Source organism: Anabas testudineus, chromosome 9 (genome assembly GCF_900324465.2).
Source record: "Anabas testudineus chromosome 9, fAnaTes1.2, whole genome shotgun sequence".
In the NCBI taxonomy this organism is placed as follows: Eukaryota; Metazoa; Chordata; class Actinopteri; order Anabantiformes; family Anabantidae; genus Anabas; species Anabas testudineus.
In genome coordinates, this window is record NC_046618.1 from 9,489,067 (window position 1) to 9,515,287 (window position 26,221).

General features: G+C 40.7%; 4 protein-coding genes and 2 non-coding genes across 10 annotated transcripts in view; 3 read left to right on the forward strand and 3 right to left on the reverse strand.

The window, feature by feature from the left end:
• Nucleotides 1–10,698, reverse strand: part of LOC113150447 — a 19,503-nt gene extending 8,805 nt beyond the window's left edge. Inside the window, exons 1-7 of the mRNA XM_026342977.1 lie at nucleotides 10,624–10,698; nucleotides 9,505–10,148; nucleotides 8,040–8,169; nucleotides 7,071–7,118; nucleotides 5,882–6,595; nucleotides 3,994–4,002; nucleotides 1,919–2,507 (exon numbers count right to left, since the gene is read on the reverse strand). Of these exons, the coding sequence (XP_026198762.1) occupies nucleotides 1,919–2,507; nucleotides 3,994–4,002; nucleotides 5,882–6,595; nucleotides 7,071–7,118; nucleotides 8,040–8,169; nucleotides 9,505–10,108 (2,094 nt within the window). The 5' untranslated portion in view covers nucleotides 10,109–10,148; nucleotides 10,624–10,698. The remainder of the gene's footprint in view (nucleotides 1–1,918; nucleotides 2,508–3,993; nucleotides 4,003–5,881; nucleotides 6,596–7,070; nucleotides 7,119–8,039; nucleotides 8,170–9,504; nucleotides 10,149–10,623) is intronic.
• gig2p (grass carp reovirus (GCRV)-induced gene 2p) lies at nucleotides 1,436–4,970 on the reverse strand. 2 transcript variants are annotated; one of them, XM_026342740.1, is made up of 2 exons: nucleotides 4,932–4,970; nucleotides 1,436–2,507 (listed from the first exon to the last, which is right to left on the reverse strand). In XM_026342740.1, the coding sequence occupies exon 2, from the start codon at nucleotides 2,465–2,467 to the stop codon at nucleotides 1,796–1,798; it is 672 nt and encodes a 223-aa protein (XP_026198525.1). In that variant the 5' UTR covers nucleotides 2,468–2,507; nucleotides 4,932–4,970; the 3' UTR covers nucleotides 1,436–1,795. The 2 variants fall into 2 exon arrangements, with proteins under 2 accessions (XP_026198525.1, XP_026198526.1); XM_026342741.1 differs by having other exon boundaries at nucleotides 4,898–4,935.
• On the forward strand, nucleotides 5,031–5,104 carry trnai-aau. The gene has a single exon. It is a non-coding gene; the product is annotated as a tRNA-Ile (tRNA).
• Nucleotides 7,174–7,247, forward strand: trnai-aau. Its single transcript has one exon. It is a non-coding gene; the product is annotated as a tRNA-Ile (tRNA).
• A 733-nt stretch (nucleotides 10,699–11,431) lies between the features above and the next one.
• On the reverse strand, nucleotides 11,432–19,538 carry fam81b (family with sequence similarity 81 member B). Its single transcript, XM_026343913.1, has 9 exons — nucleotides 19,520–19,538; nucleotides 19,393–19,439; nucleotides 18,731–18,938; nucleotides 17,923–18,041; nucleotides 16,529–16,658; nucleotides 15,583–15,689; nucleotides 13,476–13,611; nucleotides 12,478–12,679; nucleotides 11,432–11,662 (listed from the first exon to the last, which is right to left on the reverse strand). The coding sequence occupies exons 2-9, from the start codon at nucleotides 19,428–19,430 to the stop codon at nucleotides 11,529–11,531; spliced, it is 1,074 nt and encodes a 357-aa protein (XP_026199698.1). The 5' UTR covers nucleotides 19,431–19,439; nucleotides 19,520–19,538; the 3' UTR covers nucleotides 11,432–11,528.
• Nucleotides 19,539–21,930: 2,392 nt separating this feature from the next.
• mctp1a (multiple C2 domains, transmembrane 1a) overlaps nucleotides 21,931–26,221 on the forward strand; it is a 112,776-nt gene continuing 108,485 nt past the window's right edge. For all 4 annotated transcript variants that reach the window (XM_026344257.2, XM_026344259.2, XM_033326170.1 and 1 more), the window contains exon 1: nucleotides 21,931–22,558. In XM_026344257.2, coding sequence (XP_026200042.1) covers nucleotides 22,022–22,558 — 537 coding nt within the window. In that variant the 5' untranslated portion in view covers nucleotides 21,931–22,021. The remainder of the gene's footprint in view (nucleotides 22,559–26,221) is intronic.

The following is a 26,221-nucleotide window of genomic DNA, read 5'->3' on the forward strand; positions in this document are numbered from 1 at the left end:
CTGGCTTCCACTACTCTTTCCCACAGCTTCATTGTGTGGCTCATCAACTTTATTCCTCTATAGTTGCTGCAGTTCTGCGTGTCACCCTTGTTCTTAAAGATCGGAACCAGAACACTTCTCCTCCATTCCTCAGGCATCTTCTCACTCTCTAGAATCCTATTGAACAAACTGGTTAAAAACTCCACTGCTGTCTCTCCTAAGCACCTCCACACCTCCACAGGTACGTCATCAGGACCAACAGCCTTTCCACTCTTCATCCTTTTCAGAGCCTTCCTAACCTCATCCTTTCCAATCTCTGCTATTTCCTGCTCCACAACATCCACATCTTCCTCCCTTCTTTCCCTGTCATTTTCCTCATTCATCAGATCCTCAAAATACTCCTTCCATCTTTTCTGCACACTCTCCTGGGTTGTTAGTACCTTTCCATCTCTGTCCTTAATCACCCTTACCTGTTGCACATCCTTCCCATCTCTATCTCTCTGTCTGGCTAGCCTGTACAAGTCCTTCTCTCCTTCCTTTGTGTCTAACCTGTCATACAGCTCATCGTAAGCTTTCTGTTTGGCCTTTGCCACCTCCCTCTTCACTCTACGCTGTGCTTCCTTGTATACCTGTCTACTTTCCTCAGTCCTTTCTACATCCCACTTCCTTCTAGCCAACCTCTTCCTCTTGACACATTCCTGTACTTCCTCATTCCACCACCAAGTGTCTTTACCTTCTTTCCTCTTTCCAGATGACACACCTAGCACCTTCCTACCTGTTTCCCTGATAATCTCTGCTGTAGTTTCCCAGTCATCTGGAAGCTCATCCTGACCACCAAGAACCTGTCTCAACTTCTGTCTGAATTCCTCACAAGTTTCTTCATTCTTTAACTTCCACCACTTGTTCTTCTTTTCTGTCTTCCCTCTCTTCTTCTTCCTAACCTCCAGAGTCATCTTACACACCACCATGCGGTGCTGTCTGGCTACACTCTCTCCTACCACCACTTTGCAGTCACTAAACTCTCTCAAATGACCTCGTCTACATAGGATGTAGTCCACCTGTGTACTCCTACCTCCACTCTTGTATGTCACTCTATGTTCCTCTCGCTTATGGAAGTAAGTGTTGACTACAGCCATTTCCATCCTCTTAGCAAATTTCCACCGACACCCTGTAGGTTAACAGCATCGGTGGCGGTCGTTGTTAACCCGGGCCTCGACCGATCCGGTATGAAAGTCTTGTGGATGATTCGCATGGTTATTTTGGCAATTTTTACGCTGGATGCCCTTCCTAACGCAACCCTCTCTATTTATCCGGGCTTGGGACCGGCACAGAAGTCACTGGCTTGAAACCCCTGTGGCTAGATTGTTTTTATTTCATTTCTAATTTCATTAAACCAATATAATGGATATTATTACATATAATTTCACATAAAAAAAAATTCATGTACAATGTCAAAAAGGTAATTTTGCTTTACATTTAGTGTCTTATCTTGATTCTACATGATCATAATGCAAGCTGATGAAAGAAAATAAAGCTAATGCGACAGACTTAAGACATGAAAATGACAGTAAACCTTGATGATTTGCTATAAAATGGTATCAATTCATCAATTTGTTCTATATTATTATTACACCCAATGCATTTTACATCACTTGCAGATTGTGACTGTGAGTGTGTACAGTATCAAATCAATCTGAGCTAAGAATTATTACTCTAATCTACATTAGTTCATCTTCCAGCACATTTAAATGTAGATCCTCTTAGTGTTTCTGCTCCACTCCTTTCTTTTCAAGCCACCCTCCTGCTTCATCCTCTGTCAGGGTTTGGCTGAACAGAAATGCTTGGACATGAGAATACAGATGTTTTTTCCGCACTTCCAGCACTGTTGCTTGACGTGTTGAGCGCCCTGCTGGGTCTTTCTCTTGCACAGTGAACACACATGAGCACCACCACCACCACCACCACCACCACCAGTATATTTTCTTCTGGATCTTTTCCCTATGAGCTGCTGGAGCTCCTTCTCAAGGGTGGTGTTTGGTGCATTTGCAATGCCTACTACCTCCACTCTTTTGGGGTCAAACACACAGTCTTCCTCTAGGCCCATGGGCGCAGAGCTGGGAGGGATCCAGGCGGTGTCGTAGCCATTTGCGTGCCAGGTGTGCTGCATCTGAAGACTGTTTGCGTCAATGCGCTTGACGCGGCCAACACGCACACGCAGCATAAAGACCACCCGGTCTGAAGGGTTACCAAACAGGGGATAGTTAGACGCCGTTCTCTTCTTACGACTCACATAAACCCCCCGTCCCAGCGTGCCCCCTGATGACTGTTTGAAGCCATTAGCAATGATGAGCCGGGCATTGGCAACGCTGGTGCCATGGTACATGGTGTAGACTCCCCTGTTTTGAGGTTTCTGGGATGGCCCAAGCTTGACCCCAGGAAAAGAGGCTCCATCGTCGACCACCTCCCATCCAGAGAACTGCACTGACATCCTGAGTGAAGAACGGGGTCGAGAGAGGTTTGGATGTGATCTACAGAGAGAAACCAGTAGAGCAGAGGTGTTAACCTAAAACTTGCAGTGGGCCAAAATTAAAAACTGGATCGAAGTCACAGGCCAAACTCAATATATATTGAAAAATTTACTGCAACTGTGCATGTTTTCCCATCTTTCCAGATATGTAATGTTAAACCTTTTCATATGGAAACAAACTCTGGTTTTGCATAAACATTGAATCTGGAGCAAGTAAACCTTAATATTATAAACAAATGAGAAATTAAATTTAAAATAAAACACCACCATCAGTGGTATTAATTTCTTATTTGAATGAATAAAATAAATTACTATGTCTCTATCTGTAGCCTTTGACTTCCTTTTTAATAAAAATCTTTTTTCACTATCCAACAAAAAACAAACAAACAAACAGACACAAACAAATAATAATAATAATAATAATAATATAGGGGAGAATGGGGTTGGTTGTCACATTGATTATAACTTGGTCCCTAAAGGGCGCTGTTAAAAAACTTTACCACTGAATTTTTAAAAATTTGGGTCAGAAAACAATGAGTTCATAAAAAAACAATTATTACTAGTTAAAAGCGTGAAGGGTTGGCTATATTTTACATAGTGTCACATTCTCCTTCATTTCAATAGACATGCATGCTGTGACCTACCAGGCACTTTTTGCTCTTTTTAAATAGAAAAATGGGCAGGACGCTTGTCAGGAAGACAAACAACGGGCAGACTCCACCAGATGTAATGCTCAGGGCAGTCAGAGAGGTGAAGCTGCACAACAAATCAGTCAGAGGTATAGCTAAAGATTTTAGATAAACTATCGAACACTGGCCAGATATTGCAATAAAAGTCCAGCTGAGGTTGCTGAAGATTGAATTTTCCCATCCTTTCCAGTAGGATATATCAAAAATTGTTCAGTTTTCAGCGAGGAGCAGGAAAGTCAGCTGGCAGAGTACATCATCACTGCATTGGATATTTATTTTGGCCTCTCTCCTGTTGAAGTCTGCAAACTTGCATACATGTATGAAGTCCACAATAACGTTGAAAAAGAGACAGATATAAGATATAAAGAGATATAAAGACATCAACAAAGACAAGGAAGAAAAGGAAAGAGCAGAAGACGGAGTCCTCCTCAGATGAAGAAAAATGTTTCTACTTGGTGTGTGTGGAGCCCTTCTCAGTTTTTCCTGTGTAAGTTCTTATGTGATACTAGACTCTTGCATTTAATAAAATAGAGATTTTTAAATTAAATTTTATGATTGTGAATTTTTGTTTTTGCATTAAAATACAACCAACGCTACAACGGGGATGGTTGTCACAAATGCACATGATGTATTTGAAAGTCAATATGTTTAAAACAGAATAAGCTTATGGAAAGTAAAGTTACTCTATTCTTAGCTGACACTTTCATTATACAGTTAAAGTTAATATGTTAGGGTCACAGTTCTTCAGGAATCTGTATAAAAATACAAAGTGTGACAACAAACCCTGTTCTCCCCTACAGTCCAAGCCTTGGAGTAGAAAAAGAGCATAAAGACAGCATCATTAAGCTCAGTTTGCTCCACTCTGATTTACTCTGATTTACTCTGATTCACATTGGTTCAAGTCAGATACCCGACATCTCTTCTTAGAGGTCTGGGGTTTTAGCTCTGAGCTGAGGAAATCCTCAGGATTGAGTGGAGGTGTTCATCAGTGAGACGACTCCTGAGTGGTGTTTTGTTCATCTTCATCAACAGAGATGTGTTCTGCTGAACACAGAGAGCATTTGAGCAGTTTGAGTACGGAGTTGGGGCAGAGTGTCAGGGAGGAAACATGGAGACTTGTTGGTTGCTGTGCTTTCCACGTCAAACGGATTACTGAGCAGTTCAAATCTGTATTTCTGGGCTTCAAATGAGGAGTACACTGAGTTTTTTAGCGAACTGTGCACTTTGGCCTCTTTCGTTTGTCCATTTTTGGAGAGGGGTGGATGAAGGTGGGTCGATGTGACTGGTTACATGGACGCTAATGATTGTCAGCATAAAAGGAGGGGGCCTCGACTGACGAGCCAACGCACTAACAAAGCATTCTGGGATTTGTAGTATTAGGGGTTTGTGTATTATATGGGGGGGCAGCTGTAACACATTTGATATGATCTCGCGGGTCAAATATAATTACACCGCGGGCCTGAGTTTGACACATCTGGAGTAGAGTAAAGCTGTTAGAGAAGAAGTCAGAGAAATCAGGATGTAACTGTAACAGAGGGTCGAAGAGGAAAAGACTGAGGCGGTCACTGAAGAGTGAACCCAGGTTGGTGTTCATACGTCTGTGAAGCACTAAGTTAAATGATCTTCACCCTCTGCAGAACCACCAGAGTTATATCAGTCGACTTAGATTCATTAAAGAGTTGAAAACACTGTTTTATCTTACTCTGTATCAACAAACGAGTTTAACGACACTGTACCGTAAAGGAGAAGTCGTCTTGTGATCGGTTCAGCTCAATTCACTTTCTGTGCAGGTGGTTTTGGTTACGTTCCGATGACGTCACAATCTCGCAACATCTGGCCGGTTAGCTCAGTTGGTTAGAGCGTGGTGCTAATAACGCCAAGGTCGCGGGTTCGATCCCCGTACGGGCCATGGTTTTGTAATGGACTGACAGATGTTGCTTCTCTTTCCGAAGTGGTCAGTGAAAATTGGTGAATTCCACCTTGAATCGTTTGGAGATCCTCTTTCTCTCCCTGTGTTAACACAGTGACTTGTGATGAAGTAGACAGATCCTGTCAATAGTGGATTGTGAGCTTGTGTGATCTTGACTTGCAGCAGAACCCTGTGTTTCCTGACAGTTTTGTAACTACATCAGTATATTATCATCTTTATTTTTCAGACTCTTCACCAGATTTGGAAACTTAGCAAAACACACAGTACAGATTTGATGATATTAGAGTGACGTTTATTGGCCTTGTTTTTATTTCATTTCTAATTTCATTAAACCAATATAATGGACATTATTACGTATAATTTCAAACATAAACAAAATTCTTGTTCAATTTCAAAAAGGTAATTTTGCTTTACATGTAGTGTCTTATCTTGATTCCACATGATCATAATGCAAGCTGATGAAAGAACATAAAGCTAATGCAACAGACTTAAGACATGAAAATCACAATAAGCCTTATGATTTGCTATAAAATGGTATCGATTCATTAATTTATTCTATATTATTATTACACGCAATGCATTTTACATCACTTGCAGATTGTGACTGTGAGTGTGTACAGTATCAAATCACTCTGAGCTAAGAATTATTACTCTAATCTACATTAGTTCATCTCCCAGCAAATTTAAATGTAGATCCTCTTAGTGTTTCTGCTCCACTCCTTTCTTTTCAAGCCACCCTCCTGCTTCATCCTCTATCAGGGTTTGGCTGAACAGAAATGCTTGGACATGAGAATACAGATGTTTTTCCCGCACTTCCAGCACTGTTGCTTGTCGTGTTGAGCGCCCTGCTGGGTCTTTCTCTTGCACAGCGAACACACATGAGCACCACCACCACCACCACCACCATCTTTTCTTCTGGATCTTTTCCCTATGAGCTGCTGGAGCTCCTTCTCAATGGTGGTGTTTGGTGCTTTTGCTATGCCTACTACCTTCACTCTTTTGGGGTCAAACACACAGTCTTCCTCCCGACCGCTGGGCACAGCTTTCATACCACAGTTGGGGGGAACCCAGGCAGTATCATACCCATGACTGCTCCACGTGAACTGCATAGGATGGTTGTCCTTGTCAATGCGCTTGACGCGGCCGACACGTACACGTAACTCAAGGACCACACGGTCAGATGGGTTACTGTTCAAAGGATAGCTAGACGCCTTGCTCTTGTCACGACTCACATAAACGCCCCGTCCCAGCGTGCCCCCTGATGACTGTTTGAAGCCATTAGCAATGATGAGCCGGGCATTGGCAACGCTGGTGCCGTGGTACATGGTGTAGACTCCCCTGTTTTGAGGTTTTTGGGATGACCCAAGCTTGACCCCAGGAAAAGAGGCTCCATCGTCGACCACCTCCCATCCAGAGAACTGCACTGACATCCTGAGTGAAGAACGGGGTCGACAGAGGATTGAATGTGATCTACAGCAGAGAGAAACCAGTAGAGTAAAGTTGTTAGAGCAGAAATCAGATCACTGATCACATCTGTTACTTACCCTTCTGTTTTACTTGTGTTAATAAAAATAAAAGTTATAGTGTAGAGGCGTTTTCTGTTACTGCCAATCAAATCTCACCCTGCACTGTAAACTTTATTCTCTGATTTAATCTGTTCACTAATACTTCAACTTCTTTTTCTTCATGAATCAACTTTAAAGGAACATCTTTGTGGAGGTGTGGACCTGTAAAGTTTCTAAACCACTAACTGTGTGTTTTTTAGTTTCAATCTCTCTCTCCAGGAAAGAACTTTTAAAAAACAAGACGACTGTATGTTATCTAACCCGTGACACCCGAACACGTCCAATAAACTTCAAACATGCACGTCTGTATCCTGATCTGATCCTGTTTTCACGTCCTTACGTGTTAGTAGCTTATAATAAGGCTAAAAGTTCAACTTTACCGTCGTGAGCGCGGAGTCTCCTTCCGAGTGAACTGAACTTTACTTTCGCTTCAGCAGGTTTCATTTACAGTTTCGATGACATGTCAGCTGATGTCCACATGTGGGCCGGTTAGCTCAGTTGGTTAGAGCGTGGTGCTAATAACGCCAAGGTCGCGGGTTCGATCCCCGTACGGGCCATGCGTCTGTTTTGTGGTCCAACCAGTTTGTGGAATGTTTACATGTCCATCACATCTTGCTGTGTTACTGGAAGATCTGCTGTGGATCTACAGACTGAAGAAGCTACTTGGATGAGTAGTGAAATGTTTCAACCTAACATGAAGGAAGTCCATTTTCCATGACTACACTTCCATATACTGTAGGTTTTGGTTTGGTACTGTAGGAAATGACTGGATCCACTGGTTTTCCTATGTATTACTTCTCTAAATTCATTGTGAGGTATGTTGATACTACGATAGGTTGGCACAGCCTTAACCTGGACATCTAAATGTCCCATGTTTGATCCTGGGTTTCTTTTTTCTGCACATGCGAGACAAAGAGAGGGGCCGATCTTCAGTAATTCACAAATGCTGCATGCAATGCATGTTAATATAGTAAATGTTAATTTTTAAAGTAAAGTGATGGCAGAACCATGTACATTAAAAATAAAAACGAGGGTTTAATTAAAAGTGAAAAGGTACACAATTAATCACCATGCTTTATTAAATTGTTTTTATTTTTTAACATAACAAAAGAGTTAAAATTGCAAGTCACTATTTCCTTTTCACTCAGAGGGAGTAAAATAAATATAGCAACAAACAGTCTTACTAGCAATGCAGTCACAGAGTAAAGTGTGAATAAAGCTAGTGAGGAAACATTCGACAGTGTCACCTTTGGGCCTTTTTTTTGGTGTAAAAAGGAGTTTGACTCTGAGCATTGCATCAGGATAGACATGACAATAAAAAAGAGCTACTCTTCAGTTGATAATGTCACAAATCACTAAGCTCTGCCACCTTGCTGCAGATGTGCCTGATATCCTTCTGAAGCTTCTCCTTGTCAAGACGGGATTGGATGTCACCAATCTGCCTCAGGGACTCAATAGCATCGTGCACAGACAGGAACCCTGTTTGAAAGAGAGGCAGTAAGCACCAAGAATCACCAGACACGCTGTATTTAAAGGGAGTGCTGAGTGCTGCTATTTCAGTGCTCGCAGTTTAAGTATAACATCAACCTGCTGATAGTTTATTGTGTTTGCTCTAACATTATGTCTTTTGGTGCATCATGCTGTCACTAACCTGCCATGTTTCTGTTTAATCTCGATTTGATCTCATGATATTAGCATGATAGGAAGTACTACGAAGTGGTATTCGGTGATTTATGAGAACTGTTAAGGGTTCTTGAAACAGCTAATGTGTTTATTTAGTTAAGTTTTAATACAAATTAGACTCCTGCTATAGGTGTATTTAACTCGATTAGAGACACCTCATTTGTAACGCCATGCTTGTTAATACGTAAAATATGGTTTATGTTGATAATTTGTAGGTCAAACAACAAGGACAGCTGATTTCACACAAAAACAACATACTGTGGCCTCCTGGCCTTTCTCTTGCTTATGTATAGGCATGTAAGAAGAGGACTTCAAACTGTGGTCACTAGCACTAAGCAGTCAGTGATTTGGCACCACCTCCAACAGACACCACTAGCTGGCCTCACCCCAACTGGTCGGCAGATGGGTGCCCACCCTGAGCCTGATTTTGTTGGAGGTTTCTTCCCTTAAAGAGGGTTTTCTTATGATTCTGCAAAGTCTTGATGCCACTATGTAAATTACATAGGGATAATTTCTGTTGTGATTTTCCAGCTATATAAATGAAACTGAATTGAAGTAGCAGAATGCTACTGCAGAGGATCCCAGTAACCTGATGTGACTGCAGGAAAACACACTCACTTTTAAATTTGAAAGATCAAATTAGTAAAGACCTTATATAGATCAACAACAAGAATTCATTTGGATTTTAGTAAAAATATGTTCTCAAAATGTTTTTTTTTTTTTTTTTTTAATTTGCTAAAGTTTGTCACTGATCTTTTTCAGCGACAGTTTTGTAACTACATCAGTATATTATCATATTGATTTTTCAGACTCTTTACCAGATTTGGAAACTTAGCAAAACACACAGTACACATTTGACAATATAACAGTGACATTTATTGGCCTTGTTTTTAATTTCATTTCTAATTTCATTAAACCAATATAATGGACATTATTACATATAATTTCAAACATAAACAAAATTCATGTTCAGTTTCAAAAAGGTAATTTTGCTTTACATATAGTGTCTTATCTTGATTTCACATGATCATAATGCAAACTGATGAAAGAACATAAAGCTAATGCAACAGACTTAAGACATGAAAATCACAGTAAGCCTTATGATTTGCTATAAAATCGTATCGATTCATAATCTTTGTTCTATATACATCAGTCCATTTCCCCCTTGATTCCACTTCCAGCACTGTTGCTTGACGTGTAGAGCGCCATACGGGGTCTCTGTCATGCACAGTGAATACACATGTATAGAACCACCACCACCACCACCATCTTTTCTTCTGGATCTTTTCCCTATGAGCTGCTGGAGCTCCTTCTCAATGGTGGTGTTTGGTGCTTTTGCTATGCCTACAACCTCCACTCTTGTGGGGTCAAACACACAGTCTTCCTCCCGACCGCTGGGCACAGCTTTCATACCACAGTTGGGGGGAACCCAGGCAGTATCATACCCATGACTGCTCCACGTGTATTGCATTGGATGGTTGTCCTTGTCAATGCGCTTGACGCGGCCGACACGTACACGTAACTCAAGGACCACACGGTCAGATGGGTTACTGTTCAAAGGATAGCTAGACGCCTTGCTTATGTCACAACTGACATAAACCCCCCGTCCCAGCATGCCCCCTGATGATTGTTTGAAACCATTAGCAATGATGAGCCGGGCATTGGCAACGCTGGTGCCGTGGTACATGGTGTAGACACCCCCGTTCTGAGGTTTCTGTGATTGCCCCTGACCCATCGTGAGTGAAAAATGGGGTCGACAGAGGATTGAATGTGATCTGCAGAAAGAAACAAGTAGAGTAAAGTTGTTAGAGCAGAAATCAGATCACTGATCACATCTGTTACTTACCCTTCTGTTTTACTTGTGTTAATGAAAATGAAAGTTATTGTGTAGAGGTGTTTTCAAGCCCTCTCTGTTACTGCCAATCAAATCTCACCCTGCACTGTAAACTTTATTCTCTGATTTAATCTGTTCACGTCTACTTCAACTTCTTTTTCTTCATGAATCAACTTTAAAGGAACATGGATGTGGAGGGATAAAAAGTTTCTAAACAACTGTGTGTTTTTAAAGTTTCAATCTCTCCCTCTCTCCAGGAAAGAGCTTTTAAAAAACAAGACGACTGTCTTGACTTATCTAACCGGTGCCACCCGAACACATCCAATAAACTTCAAACATGGACTTTTGTATCCTGATATTCTGTACTCGTCTGTAAGTGTTAGTAGCTTATAAAAAGATTAAAATATCAACTTTACCGTTGTGTGCGGCGAGTCTCCTTCCGAGTCAGCTGAACTTTACTTTCGCTTCAGCAGGGTTCATTTACAGTTTTGATGACATCTCAGCTGTTTCGAACATGTGAGCCATGCGTCTGTTTTGTGGTCCAACCAGTTTGTGGAATGTTACATGTCCATCACATCTTGCTGTGTTACTGGAAGATCTGCTGTGGATCTACAGACTGAAGAAGCTACTTGGATGAGTAGTGAAACGTTTCAACCTAACATGAAGGAAGTCCAGTTTCCATGACTAAACTTCCATATACTGTAGGTTTTGGTTTGGTACTGTAGGAAATGACTGGATCCACTGGTTTTCCTATGTATTACTTCTCTAAATTTGATTGTGAGGTATGTTGATACTATGATAGCTGAAATAGGTCAGTTGGCACAGCCTTAACCTGGACATCTAAATGTCTCATGTTTGACCCAGGGTTTATTTTGTCTGCACATGCGAGACAAAGAGAGGGGCCGATCTTCAGTAATTCACAAATGCTGCATGCAATGCACATTAATATAGTAAATGTTAATTTTTAAAGTAAAGTGATGGCAGAACCATGTACATTAAAAATAAAAACGAGGGTTTAATTAAAAGTGAAAAGGTACACAATTAATCATCATGCTTTATTAAATTGTTTTTATTTTTTAACATAACAAAAGAGTTAAAATTGCAAGTCACTATTTCCTTTTCACTCAGAGGGAGTAAAATAAATATAGCAACAGTCTTAATAGCAATGCAGTCACAGAGTAAAGTGTAAATAAAGCTAGTGAGGAAACATTCGACAGTGTCACCTTTGGGCCTTTTTTTTGGTGTATAAAGGAGTTTGACTCTGAGTATTGCGTCAGGATAGACATGACAATAAAAAAGAGCTACTCTTCAGTTGATAATGTCACAAATCACTGAGCTCTGCCACCTTGCTGCAGATGTGCCTGATATCCTTCTGAAGCTTCTCCTTGTCAAGACGGGATTGGATGTCACCAATCTGCCTCAGGGACTCAATAGCATCGTGCACAGACAGGAACCCTGGTTGAAAGAGAGGCAGTAAGCACCAAGAATCACCAGACATGCTGTATTTAAAGGGAGTGCTGAGTGCTGCTATTTCAGTGCTCGCAGTTTAAGTATAACATCAACCTGCTGATAGTTTGTTGTGTTTGCTCTAACATTATGTCTTTTGGTGCATCATGCTGTCACTAACCTGCCATGTTTCTGTTTAGTCACGATTTGATCTCATGATATTAGCATGATAGGAAGTACTAGGAAGTGGTATTCAGGGACTGTGAGGAGGGGTGGAACAAACTTTTTTATACAGTGATGGGATATTAAATCTCTCCCTCTCTTTCTGACTCCCCGCCCGTCTTGCCACAAATATTTACAACACTCCTAAATTATGCATTGCTTTTCCCTCTTCTCTTACCATCTCCACTGTTTTCTTTTATCCTATACTTAAAATAGAGCAATAAATGAATGGCCCCTGTGGCTGCGCAGTGATTCCTGGAGCAGTTTACTCTCTCTTTTATTTACTGACAAAGCAATCGCCTCTTCTAGTTGTCTGCCCTTTAATAGAAGCTGGATGCTGAGAGAGATTGACAGAAATGGGGGAAGCTTTGAGATCTAGCGGCAAAGCTTCTGAGATATGAGGCAGCAGTGAGCCACTTGATGCACAACAAAAATGTTTGGTTTGTCTGCCATCTTGAAACCCCATATATCCATACTCTCTCGCTTTCTGTCTTCCTGACTCTTTCATGTAGTGTTCCTGCATGTGCATTACTTCCTTGACATATATGGTAGGTTACATATTCTATGTGTGTGTGTTTACTCAGCAAGTAACCAACACCCACCTTTGTGGTACTCCTGTTTGAGCAGCTGCAGCTCCTGGTGAAAGCTGTTCTCCACTGAGGTCATTCTTTTACTGAGTCTGGTTTCAGAGCGTTTCAGCTGATCTGCCTGAGTCTGGTCAGCCTGATCACGCTGGGTCTCAGAGTGCTCCAGTCGAGCCTCTAGAGCATGCAGTCGGTCAGCTAATCTAGACTCTGCCTCTACCTAACACACAGAACACGTGCACATTAAAGGAAAGAGTTGAGATTGCTGAACAATACCTCACAATCACATTGCAGTGGTATATGTGACCCATGCATTTTTGCATTTTTTGATTGTGTTAGTAAAGAGGTAGAGAGACATGGGAGACTTCGCTTGTAACATTTGAGCTTTACAAATTCGTAACCATATTGTTTTTGAGATAGTGCTGTGACCAACAAGTTCACTGCTAAAAGAAAATGTTTTATTCATTAAACAGCACGGTTAAAGGTATAGTAAAATCACTGGAAGTCCATTAAGCAGCCCGTCTGAAAGCAGCATAAAAAGCAACTAATGAACAAGTACAGTCCATCCGGTTTGACAGCTCCCATCCGTTGCTTTCAACAGCTGCAAACACAGTTTTCTGGTATCAGCACATACTGATACCAGTATGGTGAATTAAGAGAGGATACATTGATGCCATGTAGGTACTCTATGTTGACAGTGGTTTTGTTTTCTATGTGTCATGTGTTGTCACTCTTTGGGTACAGTAAAGTTGTTATTGATTGATTGATTTTATTGACATAAAAAGGTAAAATCGTGGTGTTCATCCAGAAGAAATCCAACTACAGGTTTCACAGATTTTTGTAGTTGGGGTGAAAGGGTCAAACTCAAGGAAATATTCAATATAAATTTTGGGAAGAAGAAAGCATCGACATTGTGTAACCGCATCACAAGTGTCATGATTCAAAGGGTTTCACATAGCACCCTTCACAACACAGACACATCCCTGCACAAACTGTGAAACTGAAAGGCTGTGTACCATTTTGTCCTGTAGTAGTGAGCGGAGTTGCTGGCTGCTCTCTGCATGTGCCTGGATAACGCTGTTGACCTGATCTTCTGTCCATTTCCTCAGCACGTGTGTCCGCTCCTTAGCTTCCTTTCGCTCTGCTGACACCCTGAACAGATACCAGAGGTAAAACAATAATAGTTAATAGAGGTAAAACAACAGCTAATGGACTGGGTGTGTGAACATTATCAATCATAAATAAATAATTGATAGTCAATTTATTTTAAGTACAAACCATTCTATGTTTAAGTACTTGAGGCTTTTTAAACGTCAGTATTCATTAGAGGTGAGACTTCCTCAGCAGTCGTGCTGCTTTTCTTTTTGGTGTGACCTGGTGCCAGCCTCAGCAGGAAGTGTACTGTCAATCTGCGGTTGGGTGCTGCTAGTGTATGAGCATAAAAGTGCTAAATAACACATTCACAAAGAGCTGCCCACACAAACATAAGAAATTCTATAGCCTAATTTGTAAAACTCTGTGGAATACTCTGACTTGTCAAAAAAAGTGTTACATAGCGGAAAAATGAAGTGACAACAAATATGGTGCAGTAAATATGCGTGATATAGATGTGATGTTCATCTTATGGTGTGTTTGTAGCTCAACACTACTGTTACAGGTTCTTGAAACAGCCAATGTGTTTATTTAGTTAAGTTTTAATACAAATTAGACTCCTGCTATAGGTGAATTTAACTCGATTAGAGACACCTCATTTGTAACGCCATGCTTGTTAATACGTAAAATATAGTTTATGTTGATAATTTGTAGGTCAAACAACAAGGACAGCTGATTTCACACAAAAACAACATACTGTGGCCTCCTGGCCTTTCTCTTGCTTATGTATAGGCATGTAAGAAGAGGACTTAAAAGCTGTGGTCACTAGCATTAAGCAGTCAGTGATTTGGCACCACCTCCAACAGACACCACTAGCTGGCCTCACCCCAACTGGTCGGCAGATGGGTGCCCACCATGAGCCTGATTTTGTTAGAGGTTTCTTCCCTTAAAGAGGGTTTTCTTATGATTCTGCAAAGTCTTGATGCCACTATGTAAATTACATAGGGATAATTTCTGTTGTGATTTCCTAGCTATATAAATGAAACTGAATTAAAGTAGCAGAATGCTACTGCAGAGGATCCCAGTAACCTGATGTGACTGCAGGAAAACACACTCACTTTTAAATATGAAAGATCAAATTAGTTAAGACCTTATATAGGTCTATTGAACGACTATAAAAAAGCATTTTGACAAAGAGCCCAACTTAGGGTTGCCAAACTTCAGGTGGTCTGGGACGCACAGTAGCTTACTGCTGAGAAATGTCTTATTTTAATATAGTATCTATTTATAGTTATAGTTCAAATATGCTCACCTCCTCCTTGCACCCACATGGAGGGTGGTCTGGTGATAGTCAGTGATAACTGTGGTTATATTTCTGTAAATAACTCATTTACATTTTAGTCATGCTTTTATCTAAAGTGACTTACAAGGTGCAAAGAGGTCTTGCATAAGTACCCCCTACTGGAGTAAGGTCACAGCACTACACTACGCTTTTGTTTCATTTCTCACACTGGGAAATCCCAACTCCTGTGCTTTCCAATGCTATATTCTTCTAATTTTATCAGATGTCATGGTTGCCTTTCCGATAGGTCATGAGCCACATCATTAATCTGAGCACTAGTTTTCTATTTTTATCAGATGTTCATGGTTTCCTTTTCCGATGTCTAACATCATTAAATTGAGCATAGTTCTCATTAATTTCTCTTTTCCTGTTTCCCCTGTGGAAAAGATTGCAAATCTTCTGCATACTGCTGCCAACCAAGATCATTTATTAGTAAATCAACTACTGTATATGGAGAGTTAGGACTGATGGGGCATATTATTTAATAATTCTTTATGGGCTCTGGGCAGAGGAAATGGACACAACAATTAAATCTTAACAAATCTTAATAGGATGTATTGCTCTGAGTTTGCTTTTAAATAGCTTCTAAGTTTGTGTAGAAGCAAGGTAAGAATAAAATATTGCTTAGTATTATACCAAGTAATCCAGGTGTACATGGGCGGTGCATACTCTCTAATAAATGTCCTTACATGTCTTCCAGTAGTTTAACTTGTCTCTGCAGATCACACATGGAGCTCCTTTGGCCCTGGGAGTGATGTGTCAATGAGGCCTCCAGTCTTCTCAGATCTTCATGAAGCTGGCAATGGGAAAACATATGAACGTATGTAGTAATGTGATGATGTGACCTTTAACCTTTACTGTTTCAGCTGAGTCAGGCTGATTGAGCTGCTACAACAGGCTCAGTCAGGAGAAACTGCATTGACCCACTTTCTCTGCTTTTTTCAATTATCTTTATGGCCCATGCTTGACCACTGCTCCACAGCTAATATGCCATAACGGTGATTTACCACTTTATGCCACCAACAAAACTGAGTAAAGGCTGAACCAGTATGTGCGTGTGTGTGTTTGGGGAGGAAGTTGGCTTTCGATTTAGTATAAGGACAGAGAGCATTATAACATGTAGCCGACAGCAGGTGTCGTAATCCAGGGTTTTATGATACCGATCTTGTAAAGAAAGCTAGAAACAAGAAGCAGTAAAAGCTGTTTATAAAGTAAACATGCCATCCTGTTTTGAATTAATTTCACATGTAATTTCCTTCTTTCAATCTGCGGCTGTGGTTGAAGCTCAGTGTAAACTAGATAAGGCTCATCTCATTCAGCAGCTGTATTCTTTAATTTACTTAGCAAACAACCAGTCACCCCCCCAGTCCTAGAACGAACCGCATGATATATCCCCTGTGCATATTGTCAGATTATTATTATAAAAATTCACATAAATGAATACAACTCCCCTCTTGTACCTAACAAATTGACAAAGAATTAGGCACTAGAATATGGTGTGTGTGTGTGTGTGGGGAGGGGGGGGTATAAGATTAAAGTGTAGAGCCTAATTTAGCTGCTTTATGCATATTGTTGACTTAAGCTAAACACCCATCTGCTGTTAGGCACTGACTGCACTGATGCACCGTCTCTCACCTTGACTTCCAGCTCTTTGAGCTTTACATCCACAGCTGACCTGAGCTCTGTCACCTCCTGCTGCAGTCTAATCATCTGCTGCTCCCCAAAGCTCCTGTCAGTGCTCAGCTTGGCAATGCTGGCATCGCACCTGAGATAATAGATGGGGAAATACAGATGGATGGTAAGATACCGCTGATGGAGATTTAAGTAGAAGTGTGACGACGGAGAGAGGCGCAGAAGCCTGGGGAGAACTGGGAAGAGCCCCGCACTGAAGCACCCACAATTAAGATTGTAGATAATCGGGCAGGAGGATGGAAAAACATTCAGATGGCTGCTCTTATCAATACTCTCTGAGACTAGCTAATGGAAGTGAAAAGAAGTCAATTTATCCCCTGAATATTAAAGAAAAATATATTCTGTTGCCAGAGGCAAAACACTGCAACCAATCAAATGAGCAAATTAGTTTAATAGAATCAGCAGGTTGACGATAAACAGACTTCACAATCAGTCTCTCACATAAAATAACTTGCTTCCACCATATCTTGTGTTTGTGTGATAAACATGCACTGATCTAACCGTTTATCAGCATTGCATTGCTTCCTTTTGACACTTGCTTTAAGATGTCATCACTAAGCCTTCAGAGACTATTACTTCCTGTCTCTGTGAGGCTCGCTGTGTGTGTATGCGTATTTAATGTTGGTGCTAAAATACTGTGGAAGCTCAACCACCAAATAGAGAAGCTAATTAGTGAAATGCCTAGTGTGAAATATGGGTTATTTCCTTGCAGACCACTACTGTGCCTCTAGATGTAAGGGGACATTACTCTAGGTCGAGTGTGTCTGCAGCCTTTATTCAACTATAAATCATCTGTTTGTGAAGCAAAGCAATATCCCCGCTCACCACTGACTTCAAATAATGATGTTCACAGAATAATGCTACAGCTTTGATCTACTATGTGATGAGAAATTACATTATCCCAGATTCATTTATTAATGATTGCCAGGTTTTCACATGAATTCAGCCAAGGAAGCTACGCAGCAAACACACCAATCTTAATGCAAGTCCCTCTGAGCAGGTCATTAAGGTGACAGCCTGTCTTCAGTAGCCCAATCTAATAACTGCTGATCTTCACAGCCACAGGGTAATAAGCAAGCGTTACTCAGCATCTAGAGCGTGTTCGAACTTAGACATTTCACTTTGGTGTTGGATGTATATTATGTGCTTTATCTCACTGAAGGGAGAGAGAGAAACAAGGAACGTCTAACAGGTAGATCACTGTGTTCACTAGACTTGGGTCTAAATAATTGTACAATTCTTTCAACAATAAGTAGTAATTTTTGCATTTGCCACATTCTTTGCAGCGTATACTTCTGCGTTCTCATGCAATATTTGACCTGGGGCTCGGTGCATACCTGGCTACTCGTCCTCTCAGGTCTCCAATGCCGGCCATGTTCTTATGGTCCAGGCTCTGAATGGCTAATGTTGTTCCAGAGGTAACAGAATCTCGCTGGGCGATCTGTCTCTCCAGTGCCTGCTCAGAAAAAAGACACAGTTAATGAACTGTACATCATCTATTTAATTTTAGAAGCATAGTAATTTAATGTAAAACAAAACCTCACAGGCATCTATGGATGATAATTTCAAATAGCATGCTAATCTTCTGTTAATGCAGTCCAAATAGTCATTGTGGGTAAACTGCTTTTTGTCATTCCCTGAGAAGTGTATATTGCCAGAAATATCATCACCATCTTCACCTAAGTGATCACTATGATGGATTTTCCATAACAAACTAACGTCTTAGAGAAAACAATAACTGCTTTGGTTTGATTTAGTTCGTTTGATTCACTTCATGGCTTATAGCTTATTACTTTATCCTGTACAGAATTGACTAGATCTTAGGCATTTACTAAATATTTCAGAAAATATCAGCCTCTAATTGTTAATGGGCCATTTGGCTTGCACTAATGAAGCTGTGTATTTAAGTTTTGTGTTCTGTTTCTATGAATTGCTTCTCTAAGTGTGCGTTCTGATCAGTCAGAGACTGTGAATGTGTGAGCTGTACATCGGAAGAAGTGAAAAGAAGGTGTAAAAAACAAAACCACAACGATGACAATAGACAGAAAGATAGAAAGATAGAAAGAAAGAAGGACCTCAGTATGTTTACTCAGCTATAGGACAACACCTTATGTAGTAACCTTCAACATATATCCATTTGTATACCTGTATGTCCATGCTAAGCTGCTTAACAATGCGCGTGATTGTCAGTATGTGATTCTCCAGCAGCTTGTGGGAAAGTTTCTGGACCTGGACAGAGCCCTGGGTGGACTGCAGGCCGGCTGCCACCTCGTCTTTGATCTTGAAAGCCTGTTCTAGCAGCACGGCCAGTGTCCTCTCCTGACTGCACAGACGACCCTCCAAGACATCAGGTCTTCATCAGGAAGTAAACAAACAAAAAACCAAGCAGTCAGTCTTTTGGTAGTTTGTTTGTTGCAAATCGTGGGAAGTCAAGTTACTATATTTTAATACTAGAGGGAGCTACAACAATACCGTCAGGAGAAAGAAAATCCTTTAAACATTCATCCACCAAGAAGAGTAATGAGGATAGAATGATATGATGTGCTAAAACCAGATACCTCATTGACTTCCTGTCGTTGTGTGTGGTGCCACCCTGCCTGATACTACTCTGGATTAAGGATTAATTTCATCAGTGTGATTCACATCAATGTTAGAAAGGTCGTTGGTGGCTCCCAACCTTATTTCCTTCCCAGCAGTGAAAAAACTTGCGTACCTCTTGGATACTGATTGATTTTACAATTGTACAATTAGTCACACACAGCAACATTGTACCAGTTCAAAATATAAAATACAGTATGAAAAGTTACCTGCTGGGATAGGGCTGCAACTTTGACTCGTTTGACATTCTTCTTTTCTAAAAATAAATAAACAAATACATATTTGTGAGAACTATATCAGTTAGTTTTTGCTTTTTGTTCTTTTCTAAATACTCACAGGTCTGCACTTTTCTCCGGTCAGCTCATTAGTTCATGTGTGTGTTTGTGTTGTCACGTCACTTGGTAACTGTGGTCTCCTTGTGTGGTGTGTGCCTGCCTGCTAGTGTGACTTTGTCAACACAATAATGCAAGAATGATGCATTGTAAGAGTCAAGTATCTTAACTCGGTAAACCAGAATAGTGCGAACATTACTTTTACTTAAACTTTTAAAAAATGTAAAGTAATTGATCAGTCCACATAACTCCTAAGGTAACAGATCTCATAACACCCACACACACTAATTCACTTTTCATTAAGAGAGTTTTTATCTAAAATCCTGATAATTCATAAATAGTAGTGATACATTATTCAAGTGATATTATTTTGGGCCAAATGCTTTTGTCTATAAAACACAATCTAACCCCTCTCAAATAGTCTTTTAAACATAAACAATTACTGCAACTGACAATATATAGTAATTACTGATGATTGATGTATAGTAGTGATTGATATAGTATACATATTGTATTGTATAATAGAATAGTATAAGCAGCACATGCCAGCACCAGCCAGAAACCATAGGGGTAATGAGGTAACATAAGGTAAAGGTTAAAGCCATTAGTTTGAATATTAGACACGTTGGAATCATTTCAAGGTAACAATGCAAATTCAGTACTTTTCATAGTAGTTTGAATAAATGAGTAAAGCTTTAAATTACTTCAGTGTAGCTCTCTTTAAGCACTAATAAGGAACTGTGCCAGCCAAGTCGGATTCTTGAGGTTTAAGCAGACTGACACTATAAAGAGGATATGTAATTATTTAAGTGGCCATAGACAGTAAGGGAATACTGACCAAATTATACTGACCAATTTGGAGGCATCAAGTCAGTTTCCAATCATCCTCCAGTTTCCAGTTTCACTGTACACATTATTTAAAAATACTTCAGTGAAAAATGGCCTTATCAGGTTTCATTTAACCAAGACCTATTATTATACAGTGTGAGTCAAGTTGCTCTGCTAGTGGCACTGAATCACATGCAATTACTGTTTCTGAGTGTGGGTGTGCACAGCCACACACTGTGGATTATTCTCTTACAACAGGACCAGGGTCATAATAAGAGAGAGGACCTGCTCACTGCAGACTCATGAGCTATCTATGCCAGCCCAGTAGACAAGTCTAGTGCAGCTGAAGGGAATTGTTTGAGTCACATGGAAGGATTCAGGGCAGTTTTCTGCCAGTGCAGGCCCTGGTTGTTTTATTTCATAGCATTAATGAGATATCCGAGTTATTCACTACTCATTCAGTGTTCAATATACAGATGATATCCTTGATGTCCCTCTGTAGCAGTGATCTGTTTACATAGAAAAAGAGTAGAAAAGTCATACGAAGCCTTATTCTAAAGAAATCCACGTGGGGCACCACCAAGGGCTAATTTTGTCATTATAGGATTCAGGAGAAGAGACACACACAAAGCATTATCAGAGCCACTTCACACCTTCGTTTCATTGTTTCACACAAATAATTGTGCACACAATCATGCTCTTCATCCAATTATATAATTTCTTTGTCTTTTTCATTACTCATCAAAGTAAGCTAGAGTTTGTTTAAATGGGTTCTGTCAAGACCTAGATGGAAAAAGGTATTCACTGGAATTTATGTCTCTGTGTGTATGTGGGTACCGTGTTCATCCAGCAGGCCAGCACTGAAACAAGGGCCAGAGGGAAAGATGCTATGATTTATTATACACATCACAGGAGCAGCACAGAAGCTAAAAAGAGAAGAGGCTACTGCACTGAAGCTGCTGCATGTGGGTAGTAACATTCACTATTAGATGTGCGGATCATTTCCAGACATGGCTACAGTGCAGAAACATTCACAAGACAAAAAAAGAGCGAAACCAGTTTTCAAAACTGCATCTACGATTTTGAAGGTCAGTGCCTCAAAGAGTGAACCTACCAAAACTATAAAGTGACACTGAGGTGGGGGGTGAAAGGCAATCCCTATTTATAATATAAATATTATAATATACTGAATGTCTCCACTGTGTTATGCAATCACCAGAATACAGATTATCCAGTCAAGTGACTTGTTTGGCCAGAGGGAGGCGCGGTGCAGCCTATGTCCTTCATTTGAATAGAACAATTAATGGGGAAGTTTGCTTAAGCCTTGGTTAAGCACAGTGGACAGAGAAGGACGTAAAGCCCGACAACAACCAAGCATATACCAAGAATTTTAGGTTATTTTGCAGAAGTCACTGCATGTGTTCCTCCACTACTGAGGTGAGATCAATCTTCAACAAGCGAGCTCTGTGTGACATAAACATTTTCAGTGCAGTCTCAATAGGCATTTGACAAGGTTCATCGGGAGACTAACACCCCCTTCATCATCAAGCTGTCTGTTTCCTTCTTGGCGCTCAAAGCTGATCATCAGTGGAAGTGCTCCCGAGCTGCAGCAACCCAACTGTGACATCCTTCCACTACACAGAGTGCGCTCAGGCTGGCTGGCTGCTGCACAGGCACCATGGAGCAAAAATCACCTAAGGACGAGAGCCCCTCCAAAGGACAAGAGTCTCTGTCCTATCAGCGGAGAATGTGGAAGAATTTCCAGGAGAAAACCAAACCGTGGCTCAGTCCGAAACTGGGATCGGAGCGTCGCGGCGCCGGCGGCGCGGAGGGCAGCAAGAAGGAATCGGGGCTGTGGATGTTTAAGAAGAAAAAGAAACAGTTGGACCGTGTGTTTTCGTCGTCACAGCCGAATCTGTGCTCCTCTACCCCGGTGCCCTTTGAAGGAGATAAACAGGGTCTCGGAAGCGATGCGCTCCCCGGCACCAGCACAGACGGACAGCCCGTGTTGCAGCCCCTTGGCGCAGCTTCTGGAACCACGGGGAGCAAACCCGAGCTAACGGCGCACGGAAGCCCCAAACTCCCCGTATCCCAGCTGATCATGCATCAGCAGAAGAGCTCCTCTCTCGGCTCGGCGTGCTTCGAGAAATTAGTGGTGGACTCTGCCGTCGAGGCAGGAGAGGAGGAGCAGCTGCGTAAAAACGCGAGTGATTCTGTGAGTAAAGACGCCGGAGTTGAACACGCATCTGTTATTTTTGTCTGTTGCTTCTAAGTAAGCCTAATGCAAATATGAGAATCCACAAGGATGTGCTACATTGCAATGGAAATCAAATAAAGGAGGCAAGTTTCATGATAACGGTGCTGCGACGTGCACAGTGCCCGTGTCATGTGATGCGCTCGTCTATTTACCACTTCACTGCTTTCTTTTCTAGTGTCCTGTAGCTCGTAGGGCTCTTTGGCCCAGATGAATATAACCAGCGCAAATGTAGGCCTCTGTCACGATCACAACAACATATTTCCACTACACTCTAGTTTTATAATTGGATTACCATCACAGTCACCGCATGGCTGAGGAAAGTTGTTTTCTTTAATGTGTCTGATTTGAACACATGGTCTGATACTATTAACAACTTCATTTGGCCTCTTCTGTTTTCCTATATAGTTGTGTGTTGTATGTGTTCTTGTATGTCCTTTACAGTCCATCTACAGTGTCCTTGCCTGCAGACAACAGGCCCTTGTGTGCTCAAGCTTTCTCCCTGCCTTTGCTTTTCATGAGAAGTGGCCTAGTTATAGGGATATTAGGGACGCCACCAGCTGTGTTGCAGGCCGATGACAGGTATATCCCCACATCACTCATCGTGCTTAGTCAGTATACCCAGGAGAACATCTATCAAAGGGATATGTCAGCTTGAGTAAGCGGCAGTGTGAAGGGCGAGATACAGTGCATCTATAAGGTTCAAAAGGACCTATGGATTTCCATGGCTTGGTCAAATCATAAGGAAATCAGTCTCTGAGGACAGAAATAATTGAGTTAAAAGTCTTTGCGGTCATGCCCTGACCTACGCCTTGTGTCATAATTATAGTCCTGCTCACTACTCCAATGGCAGGTCAGTTCATTTCAGACATGCTATTCTAATGCTATAAGTACTGCCACTCATGAAGTAATATTACAGTATGTGTGACAGCTAATAAGTGCATTCTCCTTCAGTGGCAGCAGTTATTGTAAGGCTTTTCCACCTCACACTTTGATTACTCTAAATCTGCTTCTGAGCGTTATCCAGATCGCTGTCTAAAAGTGATTTAGCATATCACTTCTCTCCACTGACGTAGAGGCCAAAGATCTATTATCCATTAAATCTCCAGAAGAAGTGCAGAAGTGCACTCTGCTCAAGAGGTAAAAGAGAGCAAGTATTAATGACTTCACTGAAATTAATTTTGCCAATTCATCACAGCACTTAGCGAGTCAGTTACACAATACACAGAGATCTCACTTTGCCAAATAAAGTTTTAGCATTCATTGTGAGACATAGTTACCGCCTGGTGTTGTCGTGCTGATCCAGGCTTCTGTTGTTCATTTGTTTGATATTCCACATGCCTGGAAAGAAGAGAACATAGGTGAACTACTGTTTTCAGGTATTACTGTCATTTGTTTTTAGGTTGTATAAGATCAGATAAGAGTGTATACATGAACACTCTTATGATCGAAATCTATTGTCTAATGGGATTAGAGGAAGACAAAATGAGGAAAAGGGGAACAGAGGATGATGGTTGATGAAGGGATGAGATGAGATAAAATGACATCAGCAATGACGTGATAAAAATAATATTAAGATAAAAGGATACCAAACAACACGTGCTTTATTAAAACCAGACGGAAAAGTATTACGACAAACAAGACGGAGAACTAAACACATAGCATTGTAAAAGAGACGGATACAGTAGCTAAGAATGTGTATTGTTAGAGCATTTTTGCATGTGCATGTTTGTTCATGCATGCTGGCCAGTCAAACTGACCCCAAGAGCGCAACAAACACTCATCCATGAGGTAAAGAAACAACCCAGAGTGACAGCTATAGATTTGAAGGCATCATTGGAACTGGCTAACGTCTGTTCATGAGTTTACAGTAGGTAAAACGTCGAACTAGCAGGGTGTTTATGCCAGGACACCATGAAGGTTTGAAGGTGCTTACTAAGAAGAACATTGCTGCACAGCTGACGTTTGCCAAAGAGCACGTTGACACTCCACACACTCCTTACTTTTTACACCAGCACTATGAGGTTTTTATAGTTGTTCTCAATGAAGACATAAAAGATCATAATTTTTTACATTACAATTGCTAATACTCTTTACTTAGATGAAGATCAGATCATGTTTTATGGCAAATGAATGCAGAAAAACAAGAGGTTCACATACTTCTTCTTGTTATTTTATACTGATAATGCAGTGGTTCACAGTATAAACTGCAGAAACACTGTCCTAACCCAACACGGAATACAACTCAAAGTCACACACTCTGACTATGATTCACATACCCAGCAATATGATAGTATATATAACTTGTCATTATTAAAATGAGGGCAGAAAGCTCCAAGCCATAATTTCACAAATTAAATAAGAATATATGGAACATAACACCAAAAAGGCATTTCACAGTGTTATTTGAAAATGAGTGATGGAAAGGATTACTACTTAGTAAGTTGTGTAAGTAATTTCACATTTAACCTTTGCTCGTTACAAAGTAGAGGAGCTCCATGTTAATGTTTGTCTTCATTTCTTTAGAAGTTTTCATACTAGAGAAAAGCAAAAGAGAAGCAGAAGGAGAAGGCAAAGTATAAATTCATTATTAGTTCATTAAAACGTCTTGGTATCTTTTGTCAAGTGTCACTTCAATGGCAGCAATATGGAGATTGAAGTAGCATCGTATTGTAAATGTTCTTCCTCATCCTGTCTCTCTATTTGAAAAGTTTTTAGGATTTCTTCTGTCTTTTCTAGGCCAATCAGTTTTATTTGATCTACAGAGGTTTCAGTAATTGTCATACATAGACAATGTGCTAAATCAAAGCGAGCCATTATTACCAGTCTGGTGTCACCTCTTTTCTCTTTAATAACGTGATTGGCTCAGTCCTGATTGACCTGCTAGAAGCCCAGTGTCAAGTGCATTACTTCATTGGCTGTCCCAGCGTTTACTGTAAAGTTACAAGCTGACTGTCGTTGCTTCTTCTACCTTTTCTGAACATTACCAACAAGTGAGGTACATTTTGATTTGTATTAATGATTTTCCTGAGACGCTCCAACAGAGATATTTACTGGTGAGTAAAGCTGCACTCGTTTCCATCGGCCTTCTTTCCTGTGTTTAAATTAGTTCAGATGTCGCTGTCCATGGTGTTGAAAGTGGCTGGAACAAGGCAGCATCCCAAACCTCAGTGGACTCTTTAGTATGATCAACCTGGAACTGGAACTGTAGCTCCCTCCACCATTTTCAATTGTTCTTTATCTTGGTCTCCATGTTTCACCATAGAGGGTGAACCAAATCGCGTGTTACCCCTTTTGACATCACATGCAGTTTATTTTCTCACAAGTTTTAATGAAAGAGAAATACTTAGTCTAATCGAAACAGGCTGCTTCCATTTCCCCTTCTTCTCTCATTTCTTCTGCTCATTTTGTATCGAGTCTTTTAAAGCGTTTAACACTTAAGGAGGAAAGTAGGTTTTTGTGTCACAGAAGCTATACACTCACAATCTAATTCTAAATATATCTCATGCTAAAGATCTGTAGTGAGTATTTCCATTTAGGTGTTTGTCTCAAGGACAAGACGAATGGCAGTACTTGGAGGTAATACTTTCGCTTTTGGATGAACATGGGCTGAACATATACTTT

What these genes read in the sequence shown, in the direction of transcription:
- gig2p (XM_026342740.1), bottom strand. Translation starts at nt 2,467, where the DNA reads ATGTCAGTGCAGTTCTCTGGATGGGAGGTGGTCGACGATGGAGCCTCT.
- fam81b (XM_026343913.1), bottom strand. Translation starts at nt 19,430, where the DNA reads ATGTCAAACGAGTCAAAGTTGCAGCCCTATCCCAGCAG. An exon ending in TTGCAGCCCTATCCCAGCAG is followed by an intron (nt 18,939 to 19,392) that starts GTAACTTTTCAT and finishes TTCCTGATGAAG; the next exon opens with ACCTGATGTCTTGGAGGGTC. An exon ending in CTGAGAGGACGAGTAGCCAG is followed by an intron (nt 16,659 to 17,922) that starts GTATGCACCGAG and finishes CTATTATCTCAG; the next exon opens with GTGCGATGCCAGCATTGCCA.